Raw genomic sequence first — 15,314 nt, forward strand, 5'->3', positions numbered from 1 at the left:
TTAAAAGACTTTTTTTTACTTAAATTTTTTTTAACATAAATAAAAACTATTTTTATATTATTAACCCAAATATAATTAATAATTAAAAAAATTATATAAAATATCCAAATATTAAGTTTTTTTTTAAAATATCTTTTAAAATAAAACCACTTAAATAATTTTTTTAACTCTCACAAACAAACTCTTACAAAAGAAGTCATATACTCCGAACGTGCAACAACCCCGGTGTTTCTTTTTTGTTAAGTTATTGTATCTAAACTCAGTGTATGATTTGTCCGACTTTAATTTAATTGCGTGTTTCAAGTTCCCAGATCCGCATTTTTCTAATTTTCAGATTGTGTTTTTGGAGTAACGTTCTCTCTCTCTCTCTCTCTCTCTCTCTCTCTCTCTTTGTGATCGTGTCTTCCAATTCTGCGTGCGTCACAGCATTTTTGATAACACCATTTCGCATTACATCATCTGATACTGACTCTCTTTGGATTTATATTTTTCTCTTTGGCAGCTTTCAATTCAAGGCAAGAAGCACATTCCGCATCCTAAAGATTAAAAGATGGTAACACTTCTTATAACTGCATCTCTGGACTTGTTTGTGTTTTTACCAACTGTTTAATTGATCATTGTAATGTATCTATGTATTTATTCAAATATTTTTACTTATGTTATTTTCATAGAATTGTTTCGAAGGTCTTCTAGCTACCCTAATTTCGTTAAGGTACTGATGAAGTGTTTATTTACGTGTCGGTGATATGGAATTAACAATGTACCTTGTTATACAGATTTATTTTTATTATTTCTTGGATGTCTACTGATAAATTTGGATCCTTTGTTGTTTACCACTTTGATGTCGAATTTAGCTTTGAATCTTTAACCGACTCGTCCAAGTTGCTCGAGTTGATTGTATGAGCAATTTAATTGCTGACTGAGTGCAGCTAAAATGGTGACATTGATAGTTAGAAGAGCAAATTTCAGCTATTATCCTAATAATCATGGATAGTTTAGAGTAATAGTTATTTTAGATTAGGCTAATAGGCGACCGCTTTGGGAAAAAAAAAATTACATGGCTGTGTGCCTATCTTCTTTTATTCTTTGTTTTTTCTTTTTTATCTCGTTTTCTTTTTTTAATGTGAAATTGAGAATGCTATATTATATTCTTGTTGTCTTTTATGTGTTCTTGACTTCGGTTTACTCCTTTTAAATAATTATTTCAAGTGTTTCTCTTTTAATCATTCAGGTTGTCCTTGCTGCATCCATATTGCACAAATCTGGTAAAGGTGAGTACATTGTGGCCCTCCATCCCCAGGCTCTTTCCATAGTTATTTTTTAGCTTATTTGTTTGCTAGTTTATCTGGCTTGCCTCCTATTTATGTTTAGAACCTGAAACATGTGAAAGCAATTTTTGTAACAATAACTATCTATATCTAGACATGAGTTCATCTTCCTTTACACTAATTGAATTTTGAACGGAACCTATCATTTAGCATTCAGGAATCAGGATACTTAAGAAAGTAGGATAAGTATCTACCTTTGGTATTTGTTTTGTGTTCCGTCATTGCTGTTTGTTTCAATAATATGGTTTAGATCATGGTATTGAATGTTTAGAACCAATGTTTTGGATAAGCCTGATTTGGGGAACATATTTTGTTAAATGATGTCTTCTATCCCTGTAAACCATCTGCTGCTAACTTCCATACCTATTTAAACCTTTTCCTACTTCCTTGATTCAATCTTTTACCAGTGAATAAATGTGTTTCTTAATGTTACATCTTGGTAATTTTGCGGTTGTTTTGTTTTTCATTTTATTTTATATTTTATATTTTGGGTATCCTAGATTCATTTTTAGTTTGCAAACCGCAGATAAGTCCTGAATTGATGTTGAGTCTGGTATTGCTAAATTATTTTGGATTCAGCATCAATGCCCTTATGCTGATAAGCCTTTTACTTCTTTTGCAGTTTTGGTTTCTAGACAGTTTGTGGATATGACTCGCATGAGAATTGAGGGTCTTCTAGCAGCATTTCCCAAGTTGATAGGAACTGGAAAACAGCACACGTATGTTGAGACTGAGAATGTGCGTTATGTTTACCAGCCAATGGAGGCACTGTACCTGCTTCTTATAACAAACAAGCAGAGCAACATACTGGAAGATTTGGATACTCTAAGAATTTTGTCGAAACTTGTATCCTTCTTCTGAACCTATATGTTTGGTAGATATTAAGTATGTCTTAAATTTCAATTGGTTAGTCTTCTGGATATGTGCAATGTCAGTTTTGTCCTTTAACTTATACAGCTTGTTCGCCTAAATCAGTTATTTCATTGACTTTTTCTATGCCTTGTATTCTAAGTGTCCTCTCTTTCTGTTGTTTTCCCTTTTAGTTCTAACTTTTAATGGTAAAATATTTTGGTACATGACTTTGCATTCTTACTTCGGAGGTTGCATTTAGTAACATTAATCTTTATAGTAAGGTTCAGAATGGTTCACATTTGACCAAATGGTTTTTGGGATGGGAGGATATTTTAGCTTTGATCTCTGATTTGGAACCATTGATGAAATTTCTGTCAAAATTTAGCTTACAATTAGTTTATTCCTTAATCCTTAACATTTTAGGTACCTGAATATTCTGACTACTTTGAAGAAAGTATTTGCAAATGTGCATTTGACCTGATTTTCGCATTTGATGAAGTAATCTCTCTTGGGCACAAGGAAAATGTGACTGTTGCACAAGTTAAGCAATACTGTGAGATGGAGAGTCATGAAGAGAAGCTGCACAGACAGATGAGGGAGGACAAGATTAGAGAAGCAAAGGATGAAATGAAAAGGAAAGCTAATGAGATTGATAAAAACAAGGTATGACTGGATGTGATTTTCTTTTTAATTTTTGTTTATTTAAATTCTAATAGTGTGCATCATTTAATCAAAAGGCAATTCATGTAATATACAGATTATAAAGAACAGAGGTGATAATTATAAAGGAGGGTTTGGCCCATTACAGTCAATGGGCTCGGGAATATTTGAGAATAGCTTTAATGATACAAGCATCTCCAGCAGTGGAACTGGTTCCAGATTGAGTTCTGATGTTGATTCCTTTTCTACCAAGTCTAAAGGTCTGCTTTCATAGTTTTCATGAATGCTTCTAGAATGCTTCAAAATATATTTAGTTAAAAGGACATCGAGCATCATCTAGTTCGTAAATTTGCAATGTATTCTATGTTTGGATTTACATGTTGCACTATCAAGAGTTTGTTCTTTTCATTTATGTAATCCCTTTTTCTGTTCCTTAGCCCGCCCAACTTCAGCTGCCACTGCTCCACCAAAGGGTCTTGGAATGACGCTAGGTAAATCTAAAAGGACAAACCAGTTTTTGGAATCACTGAAAGCAGAAGGTGAGGTCATTGTGGAAGATGTTCGGCCAACGCTTGGCAAGTCTCAGGCAGCTGCTCCACCACCTACTGATCCCATCACTCTAACGGTTGAGGAGAAACTAAATGTCACACTAAAAAGAGACGGTGGAGTAAGTAACTTTGATGTTCAAGGTTCATTGTGTCTTCAGATTCTTAACCAAGAAGATGGACATGTTCAAGTTCAGGTATCACTTTCTCTGTGTGTGTCTCAGCCTCAATGTCTGTCCACTGGGCTTGTTTCCTGCTGGTTTGACTAATCTAAATAGTCTTTTTGAGTAATTAATTATTCTGACTTTTATCCAGAAACAAGAAAAGAGAAATTACTTATGCTTTTTCACTAAATCTCACTGGTAGTCGTGTAAAGAAGTGCATGCAGGGACGGATGTACGTGTGAGGTTGTGGGGGCAAACGCCAATTTGAAATTTTTTTGAGTAGTATATGATAATAATATTTATTTTTTCCCACTAAATTATTGAATTTGGCCCCACAATAATTTTTTATTTAATTTTTTGGTACTTCATAATTAATTTAAAAATTTCATATTAGATGTCATTAAAATGATAAATTCTCAATTTAAATGAAATTTGTGTTTCTTTTTTCCAGAAATCGACTCAAAAGAATATTATTTATCTTTTTTTTATATTACTTTTAATTTTTTTCGTAACAACTGCATTAATTGAAAGAACTTTTTTTACTATGAATCTCAATAAGAATTGGCTTCTAATTGTATGAGAAAAAAACTTCTAAATAAGAATTTATTGATATATATATATATATAAGAGTAATACTATACATTCAAGTCTTTCTATGAACTAAGTCTAACCAAGTTAAACAATAAGATTTAGAATAATGCTAGTCATAACTGATTTTTGTTATCTTAGACTAATTTGGTTGGATTTGGTTAACAAAAAAACTTAAATGTGTAGCATTATTCTATATAAAAAGAGAGATATTTCGATTGTATTGTAAAAAAAATTACTCAATTTTTTTTTAATATGAAACCTAAATAATAAAATTCTAAATTATATGTTATTATTTAAATTATTATTTTAGTGTTTTAATTTGTAAATTAAATATTTTAAAGACTAATCATGTTATATTATATGTACATAGAAAATAACTACTTGTATACATATTGAAATAAAAAATATAAATTAAAAAATATATATATAAATAATGATTAATGAATATTTTGATAGCTAATTTTTATGTACACATAATATTTTTATTATAAAAATTATTATTATATTATATATATTTTGCCCCACTATCAAAATTTTCTGGATCCGTCACTGAGTGCATGTGTAACAGTTATTCCACTCGGTAATTATTTTGCTCTCTGATGTTGTTTAGACGGTTTCCTCATTCACTGTTGTCATGTTTGGCATACTTTACAAACGTAATTAGCAGTGACACTTTAAGTAAACTATTAAAGGGAGGAAGAGAAGGGAAAATAAAATGGGAAGGGATCAAATAGCAGTGTAATTATGTCAAAAGAATTAATTCTAGAAGAACAAATGTTAAAATAATTGCGTTGTGTTTTGTCTATAGTTTGAATATTCTAAAGTAGATTTAAAGAGTTATTGTTTTCTATATAAATAATCTAAAATTACATTTAGATTTTAGAGATATAATTATAAAAAAGAGATATAGCATAATTAGGCTGAGTAGGTGAATGGTTGATACTGTAGAGGTGATAATGAAATTTCATCTGATAGTATTTTCACTTTTTAATGGACAAAAGAATCTTCATATTTACTTGGGTTTCATCAAAAGTAGTCTTGAAATTTCCAAAAGTAATTTTGAAGATCTAAAATAGAACTAAATACTAAATGTTACTGTACATTGTCATTTTATTACTATCTAACTTATGTTTGGACAGCCTAAAACATTTAGATGGACAAAAAATAGAAGAGGAAGATAATGAGCGTTAAAACTCCTATTCCTATAGAGTGGTAACAATGTGAGTCCTTTGGTTGATCATCAAATTGCTTTTTAAAGCATTCCTATGCTTTGATATGAAATCTTTTATAAATGAACACAAAAAATTAAGATATATTTGTATAGTTCAAGTGCAGTTTCCATTTTTCAAAACTTTATTCCTCTGTTTGCCACTTGAAGTTATATTTGAAGTGATTCTCCCTGCAATTTTAAAATGATATATGCATCAACTAAAGTTGCTTTTATTCATGTCCATTCATTTGTACCATAATTCCAACATATGTTGTTCTTGCTCTGATTGTCTTTTAATTTGTCTCATTATTTTCTTTCATGACTGGTTTTGAATGGATACATTGATAGGGGAAACAATTCAAAATAGTTGATAACATGCATTTGTGCGTTGTTTTAACAGGTTCAGACTGGTGAAAATCAAGGTGTTTCATTCAAGACACACCCCAACATGAACAAAGAATTATTTGCCAATGAAAATATACTAGGCTTAAGGGACGCCAATAGGCCTTTCCCTACTGGTCAATCTGGCGATGCTGGTATTGGCCTTCTTAAGTGGAGAATGCAAAGCACTGATGAGAAAATGGTGCCACTCATAAGTCAGTTATATCTTAATATCTATAATTGATGTGCTTTATTATTTGTTGTTCTGTGCTCTAAAAACTTATGGTTTGACATGTATGTCTCTTGCAGTAAACTGCTGGCCCTCCTCTTCAGGAAATCAAACTTATGTCAACATAGAGTATGAAGCTTCATCAATGTTTGATCTGCAGAATGTTGTGATCTCAGTACCTCTTCCTGCTCTTCGAGAAGCACCATCTGTTAATCAGATTGATGGAGAATGGAGGTATGGGTTTTTTAAGGCTTCATAATCCCAGGGACAACCTTGACTTGTGTGTTGAATTGAAGTTTTCATTGCATGAGTTTGTTGTTTCATTAGAAATGTTTTTTGGTTTGTTTTAAAGATTTGCAATCCTTAAAGAACTGATTAGATGCACATGAATTAGAGTGATCTATAAAGCTAATGTTTCTATCATTGGAGGGCCCAAATCATCACTATATGATTTTTCTCTTTTTGTGGTTCTAAATGATTTTATTGTGATAACAATCTTGCTCCTTTTACTTTTCCCCAATAAAATTGGCTTTGCAGGTATGACCCAAGGAATTCCATTTTGGAATGGTCTGTTATTCTGATTGATAATTCAAACCGCAGGTATGTTGCCATTAAGAGTGACATTTTATTAAAAAATGAATTATGCTATGTTATTATCTTTGTATTATCGAATTTCTTTCCAACTATAATAACATTATTTGGCAGTGGATCGTTGGAGTTTGTTGTTCCACAAGCAGATTCATCATCTTTCTTTCCCATAGCAGTCCGTTTTATGGCCACTAACACATTCAGTAACCTGAAGGTTTGTTTCGATTTTATGTTTTCCGCATCTGATTTTAATTGTTGCCTTGGATATATCATCTTATTTCAACAATATGTCAAATTGATCCAATTGAAACTGATACATTTATATGACTGGGAAGGTCTATATCATGGATTAATAGTGTATCTTTTCCTACTTTCCTTCAATTCCTATTTACCATCATCATCTTCTGTATTGACTTCTTTCTAACTCTAGGTAATATAATATAGCCTCATAGAAATCTTCTAACTGATAAATGAAATAAAAAGTTGATATAATTTGTCTTGAAAATTTTAAAACTAATGAATTCTTTTTATTTGCTTATTTGAGGATGTATAATTTCTCATCATTTTATAGTTGGCACACAATAGCTGAAAATTGAGGTTTAAATAAATGTTTTGTCCTTGCTTCCTAACATATAACTTTACTCCCTACAAAGTTTTTATTTTGGTCTGATCTAAATATTTTTTGAAGATCAGCATAAATGGCCTTTGAAAATTTTATAATGTTGTTTTCATCCTTGTTCGCATTATTTGGGGACTTCTCTTATTTTGTGTTGTCAATTAATTCATAATATGCACACTTATGAAAATTTGGAAATTGGGACTAGAGCCAAAACATTCTACAGAGCAAAACAGAAATGAAGTATATTTATAAGAGTTTGATTATTATGCTATGCCTCGATGCCGTAAGAGTTTATATTGTCGTTCAATTATTTTTTGGTTTTTCACGGTATCCTCCAACCCGACAGGCTAATAATTAATCTGTCGCAGATTGTAGCTCCATTTAAGCGTTTGCCAGCCAATGGGTTGCTACGTTATTGTCATTCAATTACGAGTATTTGTAGGTCTTAAGTTAATGGATGGTTGATTGGAACACTTCCATTATGTGAAGCCTTTTTACATTGATAGTACATCGATATTAAATCCTACTTTTTAGGACCAAAAAGATAATTAAGCTGAAAACCCTGATTTAATGGTTGGGAATATTTTCATTTGACACATAACCCTCTCCCTTGTGTGTTCTGTCTGCAGGTTACCAATATCATACCAGTAAAGGGTGGTAACCCCCCCAAATTTTCTCAGAGAACGCAATTGATCACAGAAAACTACCAAGTTGTGTGATTGATATTTTAGTCCAATCTACTCAATAACAGTTTTCTTTTACAATAGATGATTCATGATTCATACTTAGGTTTTCACTTGCCAAGAGAAAGCACAAAGTAGGATTTATTGCAAGTAATGAGAAACTTAGAATGTCTCTTTTGTATGTAGAGGCAAATAATTATTCTTATAGCTTATAATTCAAGATTCATCTTATATGCCCAAATGTCTCCATTGCTTTTTATCTTAGGTATAATAGATTCTGTCATATAAATATTTGTCAACTAAATAATTATCAATTTAGTTCATAAATTACTAATCATGATTATGGATTTCTTGTAAAATTTACATATTTGTTGAGCTAATAATAGAAATTTGATGGATTAATAATTGAGAAATATTATGAATATGAATGTGAATAGTGAATTTTATTTTAGAGAAAAATAAAAGTTATTCATATCCTAGTCTAAAAAATAGCCCGACCCAAAATGAGGATGGTCCAATTCTCGTAAGGACTCCATCTCTATCTATCCGATCTCATAAAAATCGAATTGAACGGTGCCAATCCTGCTCTACCTACGCGAATCAATGAACTAACTCTAACAATTTCTCCCATACTTTCAAAAGGGATATCTCAACAACCCCGAGTAGGGGATGATTATCCACTATCAAAGGTGGAACTATTCCAAAGGGTAGTTAGAGACTCTATAATTATAAATATCCGAACTCTCTCAAGTATACTCAGAACTCAAACTATTAAAAACCTGCTTAAACTTTTGCTAATTTAAGCATTAGAGTTCCTTGCAAGTACCACCCCCACCTCCTCACAAGGAACTCGAACGGCAGCATCTCGATACTAGCTGAATTCGGATGCTGCCTCGAAAGAAGTTTGGACCTCATGTCCAGGTCCAAAAGCAATCCAATTTCAGGTAACTGTCGAAACATTGGCGTCGTTGCCATGACTTGAAAGGCTACACCCAACCATAGCGGACGGTCAGTTTGAAGACAGACGTACAACATCCAAATCAGAACCGAAACCTCACAACGATTATCGTGCAATAGTAATACCCCCTCGACAAGATAGAGCGGGTGGTACTAGTAGGGAGGGAACGTCGGAAAATCCTCACCTAAAAGAATCAAGTCAGAGATACATCCACCAGAGAATGAGGAGCATCTGCATCCGACAGAACTCATTGGACACCAAGAACGACCGGAACAGCTCGAATAGGAAATAGAGCGACAAAGAAAAGCTGGGAGAGATCTAAGAAGAGAGGTATGACGATGAAGAAAACTAGAGAAAAGAACTTTTGAAGTTAGAAGCCGAATTGCAAGGTCGGAATAATCAAGCGAATCGGGAAGAAATCCATTTTGGAGGGGAAGATCTATTTGTTGAGGAGATCATGCGGGTCAAAGTTCCTAGAAATTTTAAAAGTACTAACATAAATCTCTATGATGGAACAATCAACCCGAGATACCAGGCCACCTGAGTAATTTCAAAAGTCGGATGTATTTGACTGATGCTTCAGATGCAACTCGTTGCAAAGCTTTCCCAACAACGCTGACTAAGACAGTGATGAAATAGTTTGATAGTCTGCCACCCAAGTTTGTGACCTGCTTCGACGACCTCGCAAGAAAGTTTCTTACTCGATTCTCCATCCAGAAAGATAAAGTGAAGCACATCCCGAGCCTTTTGGGAGTCAAGCAAGAGGTCGGAGAAACCCTCGTTTATATGGAAAGATTCAACAAAGCTTGTTTGGAAGTCCAGAACCTACCCACAAAAGAAGTAATAATAGGACTAGTCAATGGTCTCAGAGAAAGCTTTCTCCCAATCCATATCAAAGAGGCACCCGACCTCCCTGAACGAAGAGTGAGCAGAAAAGTACATCAACATGGAGAAAAAATGCCCGTCTAAGAGAACTTGCTCCCAAACAAAATCATCCTTATCAAGCTCAGGACAAAGAGAAAGAAGCAAAGAAAAGGATGGGTACAGCTCGCACAAGCCTCGAAGGTACCATAACTACATCCCCTATGAGTTTCTTTTGTCGACATTTATAGGGAGATCTACAACACTAAAAAATTTCCATTTCCTCGCCCCATAAAAAACAAGGCGGAAGTTGGATGGAATACTGTGAATATCATAAGATATATGGGCATTCCACCAACGATTGTTACGACTTGAAAAATATAATAGAAAAACTGGCCAGAGAAAGTCGGTTAGAAAGGTACCTGGTAGAAAGATCTGACGATCAGGGGAAAAGAAAAAAAAAAGAAGAGGAAGATAGAAGTCAACGAGATCAGCCAACACGAACTCCTGACAAACACATCCACATGATAGTCGGAGGATTTGTGGGATGTGGAGTAACCAAGTCTTCCTGCAAAAGACATTTGAAAGGAGTTTATCAAGTTGAAGAAAAGGATGAAGTCCCCGAATTGCCTATTATTTCCTTCACAAAGGAAGATGCACAAGAAATAACACTAGGGCATGATGATCCCGTTGTAGTCACAATGATACTTGCCAATACAAATCTTCACAGGACTTTGGTAGACCAAGGAAGCTCGGCCGACATCTTGTTTACGCCTGCCTTGGACAAGCTGGAATTGGAAGAAAATGAGTTAAGAGCATACCCTGACACTCTTTACGGGCTGGGAGACACACCCATCCAACCTCTTGGTTTCATTCCGTTGCACACCACTTTTGGTAAAGGAATGAAATCTCGAACTTTGAGTATAGACTACATTGTAGTTAACGTAGCCTTAGCTTACAATGCCTTGATAGGTCGGACGACGTTGAACCGACTTGCTATAATCGTCTCTACTCCTCATCTTTGCATGAAATTTCCGATTTCAAAGGGAATAACCCCCATAAGAGGAGATCAAAAATTGGCAAGGAGGTGTAACAATGAAAACTTGAACCTGTGCGGATGTACAAAAGGAAAAGAGATCAATACTATTGAACTCAGAGGTGTCCAAACACGAGAAAAGTTGAGGCCACAACCTGATTGAAAAATAGAAGAAGTGCAAATAGGAGACCAAGATGGAAAAACTACAAACATAGGAGCCAACTTGAACGACAAATTGAAGACAAATCTTGTCAAGCTCGTCGTCTATCCGAGCTCATGACCTATACAACAAAAACGACAAAAGCTCAGCCTCGAAAGAACACAAGTCATTGAAGAACAGGTACAGGCTTTGTTAGATGCCAGGTTCATAAGGGAAGTGATGAGCGAAATTCGAAGCCCATGGATACTAGCAAGTGCACTAGATCGTATAAGTAATACCACAGTGAATGGATATCGTTCCCACGAAGATTAAAGGATTGAACAAGTAAATTTCTGATTAAAAAGCCTAATTAGATTAATAAAACCTGATTGATGATCGAAGAGGGCAAGAGAGTGTCTTGCTGAGAGCCTTGAGAATCTTGAATGTTAAATGCTTGGATGCCACGAATAGTGAGCTTGAATGATGAATTAAGAGAAGACAGTAATGATGAGAGCCAAGGGCTTTGGAGATGCTTATACTTTTAGGAAAACCAATCTTGTTTATTTATCTTGAAGTTTGCAAAGATCTTTCACGACAAAATCTTTAGTAACTAATTTCAAATTCCTTGACTCCTTAGTTTCTCAAGTATTAGTTAGGCGTCAATTAGTTAATCAAGAGATTAAGCACAAAAACTTATTTTAAATTTAAATAAGATTTAAAATTAGTCCTTAGGTCAAATTATATGTCACGTATTCAAGATAGTCTTGTCCAGTTAAATCTTAAAAGAAAATATAATTTTCAAAAGTTGTTTTAATCCGAATTATATATTACTTATTCAAAATTAGAGTGATTGAAAATCATGTATGTGTCACACACTAATTGAACTACTATTTCTAGCCGAATTTAAATAGTCATGTGAAAGAGTTTCAAGCTTTGATTCAAATATCAAAATTTTCAATTATACTAAAAGAATCCAAGAAGAATTAGCTTATCTTTCGATCCACTAATCCGAATGAAGAACGAATAACTCAATCATGAAATAGATCAATGCAAGACTTCGAAATAAAATAAACGTAAGTTAATTATCCATAGAAAACATAAACAGAGCTCCTAACCCTTTGACAAAGGATTAATTACCCATGAAGAAGTAAGAAAAACAAGAAGAAGAGCGGTAGTCCGAGAACTTGATGATCTTCTCAGTGAGCTATGCTCACTTATTTATAGCCTAAATTCTAAAATTCAAAAATAGTAAACTAATCATATCCTTCAGAGAGAGATAAGATAACTACTTATTTTCCGGAGAAAAAGATAAGATACTGACTTCAATTTCAAATTCAAATCAAAATCTAAACGATCAAATCTCTTATGATTCTAGACAGAATCAATAAATAATCTTCTAGAGTCTTCAATCTTCTGGATGTGATTAAGACTTCTAATGATGTGAATAATTAAGTTTGGGTCTTAATTTGTGGAATCTTGGACGTTGAGAGTTGTAGTTGATTCGGGCTTGTATTAGTGAAAGATTGAGCAAAAAACCCAAAATTTCACTTGCATGAAGGAGATCCGCCAGCCGTGGATCACTGGCCGCTGGGCGTGTATCAAAGGAGTGCTGGGTCCGCCGGGCATGGATCAGAACTGTTGGGCGTGCATGCCTTCCGCCAAGCGTGCGTGTGTTATACACTGACGTGTATGTCTTCATTTTCCTTGGGCCACGCTTCTTGGGCCAAGCTGTTATTTCTTTTATGTTTTTCTTGTGAAAAAGCCTTATTTTTGCTACTTTTTGAGTCCAAAATTCCTGAAAATATAAAAACACTATTCAAACTCCAAATATTTGATTATTTATTAAATTATATTAGAAAACATAAGAAATTTAATTAAAATCTAAGAAAATAAATAAGAAAGAATTTAAAAACAGCTTAAGATGATGTGTCATCAGGAAGTAAAATACCCTTTATGGTTGGCAAATATAGTGCTTGTGAAGAAACAGAATGGAGAATGGAGAATGGAGAATGTGTGTCGACTATATCGACTTTAATAAGGCTTGTCCTAAATATCCATACCATCTTCCTAGCATCGATGCATTGGTGGACTTGGCTTCAGGATATAGATACTTGTCTTTTATAGACGCTTATTCGGGATACAACCAAATTTCGATGTACAAGCCGGACCAAGAGAAAACATCTTTCATCACTCCAAGAGATAATTATTGTTATGCGGTATAATGTCACTCGAATTAAAAAAGTCTGGAGCCACTTACCAGAGGTTAGTGAACAAAGTATTCTCCTCTCACCTCGAAAAACTGATGGAAGTCTACGTCAACGATATACTTGTAAAAACCAAGGAAGAAAACAGCATGTTGTCTGACCTCATAGAAGTATTCAACACAATAAAGCAGCACGGGATGAGATTAAATCCCACAAAATGCACTTTTGCAGTAGATGCCGACAAGTTCTTGGGATTCATGCTCACTCAGAGAGGCATCAAAGCCAACCCAGAAAAATACAAAGCCATCCTGGAGTTGAAGAGGCCGACCTGTTTAAAATAAGTCCAACAATTAAATGAGGCTCTAATTGCTTGAGCCCGACCTATCAAAAGGCCAGTCTTAAGTAGGGGCACTATTCATATCCTAACCCAAAAAATAGCTAGGCCCAAAATGAGTAAGGCCCAATCCTCATAAGGATTCCTTCTTTGTCTACCCGACCTCATAGAGGTCAATTGAACGACGCTAATCTTGGCCCTACCTACTCGAATAAATGAACTAACTCCTACAATCTCTCCCATACTTCTAGAAGGGAGATCTTAACAACCCCCCAACAACGGGGACGATTGTTCACCATCAAAGGTGGAACTACTCTAAAATGTGGTTAGAGACTCTACAATTCTAAATACCTGAACTCTCTCAGGTATACTCAGAACCCAAACTACTAAAAACCTGCTTAACCTTTGCTAACTTAAACATCGAACTTTCTTGCAGGTACCACCCCCTACCTCCACAAGAAACTCGAACGGCGGCACCTCGATACTAGCTGAAGTCGGGCACTGCCTCAAAAAAAGTCTGGACATCATGTTCAGGCCCAAAAACAACTCAATTTTAGGTAATTCACGGAACAGAAGTCATGAGAGCATAGCACCTCACCTTAAAGAGATAGGTGAAAACCACTTTTAATATTATAAAAAAAAAAAGAGATATAATTGAAAATATAAAGAGAAGATGAAATATACCATTTTCTTGAAGTAATAGCATATATAGTCTCCTAAAAAAATAAGGTGCAAGTTCATAATATAATGCTGTAAATTAAAAATAATTAGAATATATATATATATATATATATATATTATTGCTTTATAGTAATAGTTGATTTCGTCAAAGACTTCAATGTATTTTTTTAGTGGAGTCCTTGTTGATTCTTTCTCATTTTTGAAAATATATATGTATTTTAATAATTCTCAACAAATTTTAATCATCATATTAGTTCCTAACATTTTATTGTTAAAAAAAATCAATTTTCACATCAAAATTTGATAAACAATATATATATATATATATATATATATATATATATATATATATTAACAAATCAATCTCTATGTCATCAATTGATCAACAGCAAACTTTTATTTCAGGCATTATTGAGGGAAAAAAATGATGAATGAAAATGAAACTTCACCCTAAAATAACACGAGATAAAACCTATTTTTAGTATATTAAGGAGTAAATGTTCTTAAGGATAAAATAATGTATAAAAAAAATAAGGGAGGGTATATGCAAAACTAGATTTGGCTGTGAGAAACAAAAAGTATGTCATTCTTGTTTTTGGATGCAAAATATTCTCATCCGTCTCTAGTTTTTTTTATTTGCACTTGGATTTCGATCTGAAATGTCATGGATATTAGACATCGTAGTAACTTTACGTTGTTATTTTCTGTTGGTGAAATTAATGTTTTTCTTCATTGGAAATTAATAATTGAAAAGATAATTTTTAGACGAATGTTGCGACGGATGTGTACTATTTGAACTGTTATTACCCACTTAACGCAACCAAATTCCATGCCCAGACATTTAAAAGTTTCTTTTTAAAAAAATGGACAATTTGGCGAGGGCATTTCCATCTAATACGAAGAGCCAATGAGCTAATTAATATTAATTAACAAAACTAGTCCAACAGAAAATACCCCAACTCAATTTGACTCCAAATGAACAAAACTAATCCAAAGGCAATACCCTAAATCATCTGTCCTCCTTTCCCTTCCGCCATAACCAACCCCATCCGACATACACATCAAAATTGTGCATCCTACAAGTGCGATCAACTACTTTTCATAGCAAAAATTTTCACTTTTACCATTTTATGATAAATTTACTATTGTCCCTCATATCTACCTTGTGCAATGGACATTCAATGTTTCACACCAAATTCAAACTAATATTGATAGTAGCCAATCAAAAATGGTCTAAAGGGAATTGATAAT

The 15,314-nt window shown here is 33.8% G+C and overlaps 2 protein-coding genes and 1 long non-coding RNA gene across 4 annotated transcripts; 2 read left to right on the forward strand and 1 right to left on the reverse strand.

Moving 5' to 3' along the window:
* Positions 1-213: 213 nt before the first annotated feature.
* LOC112727698 (coatomer subunit delta) lies at positions 214-8,091 on the forward strand. Of its 2 annotated transcripts, none has more exons than XM_025777563.2 (12): positions 214-348; positions 503-553; positions 1,232-1,271; positions 1,951-2,174; positions 2,604-2,843; positions 2,938-3,100; positions 3,278-3,582; positions 5,751-5,946; positions 6,041-6,194; positions 6,498-6,560; positions 6,666-6,762; positions 7,797-8,091. In XM_025777563.2, exons 2-12 carry the CDS (start codon positions 551-553, stop codon positions 7,884-7,886), a joined length of 1,575 nt encoding a protein of 524 aa, XP_025633348.1. In that variant the 5' UTR covers positions 214-348; positions 503-550; the 3' UTR covers positions 7,887-8,091. The 2 variants fall into 2 exon arrangements, with proteins under 2 accessions (XP_025633348.1, XP_025633349.1); XM_025777564.2 differs by having other exon boundaries at positions 2,700-2,843.
* Positions 8,092-9,983: 1,892 nt separating this feature from the next.
* Positions 9,984-10,868, forward strand: LOC112730237 (uncharacterized). Its single transcript, XM_025780335.1, has one exon. It carries the CDS (start codon positions 9,984-9,986, stop codon positions 10,866-10,868), a length of 885 nt encoding a protein of 294 aa, XP_025636120.1.
* Positions 10,869-12,112: 1,244 nt separating this feature from the next.
* LOC140177334 (uncharacterized) lies at positions 12,113-13,760 on the reverse strand. Its single transcript, XR_011869163.1, has 2 exons — positions 12,793-13,760; positions 12,113-12,639 (listed from the first exon to the last, which is right to left on the reverse strand). It is a non-coding gene; the product is annotated as an uncharacterized lncRNA (long non-coding RNA).
* Positions 13,761-15,314: the final 1,554 nt, after the last annotated feature.

This window comes from Arachis hypogaea, chromosome 12 (genome assembly GCF_003086295.3).
Source record: "Arachis hypogaea cultivar Tifrunner chromosome 12, arahy.Tifrunner.gnm2.J5K5, whole genome shotgun sequence".
Lineage (NCBI taxonomy): Eukaryota > Viridiplantae > Streptophyta > Magnoliopsida > Fabales > Fabaceae > Arachis > Arachis hypogaea.

Coding starts and splice junctions, on each gene's coding strand:
- LOC112727698 (XM_025777563.2), top strand. Junction 3,101..3,277: donor CTTTTCTACCAAGTCTAAAG/GTCTGCTTTCAT, acceptor TCTGTTCCTTAG/CCCGCCCAACTTCAGCTGCC. Junction 3,583..5,750: donor ATGGACATGTTCAAGTTCAG/GTATCACTTTCT, acceptor TTGTTTTAACAG/GTTCAGACTGGTGAAAATCA.
- LOC112730237 (XM_025780335.1), top strand. CDS start 9,984: ATGGAATACTGTGAATATCATAAGATATATGGGCATTCCACCAACGAT.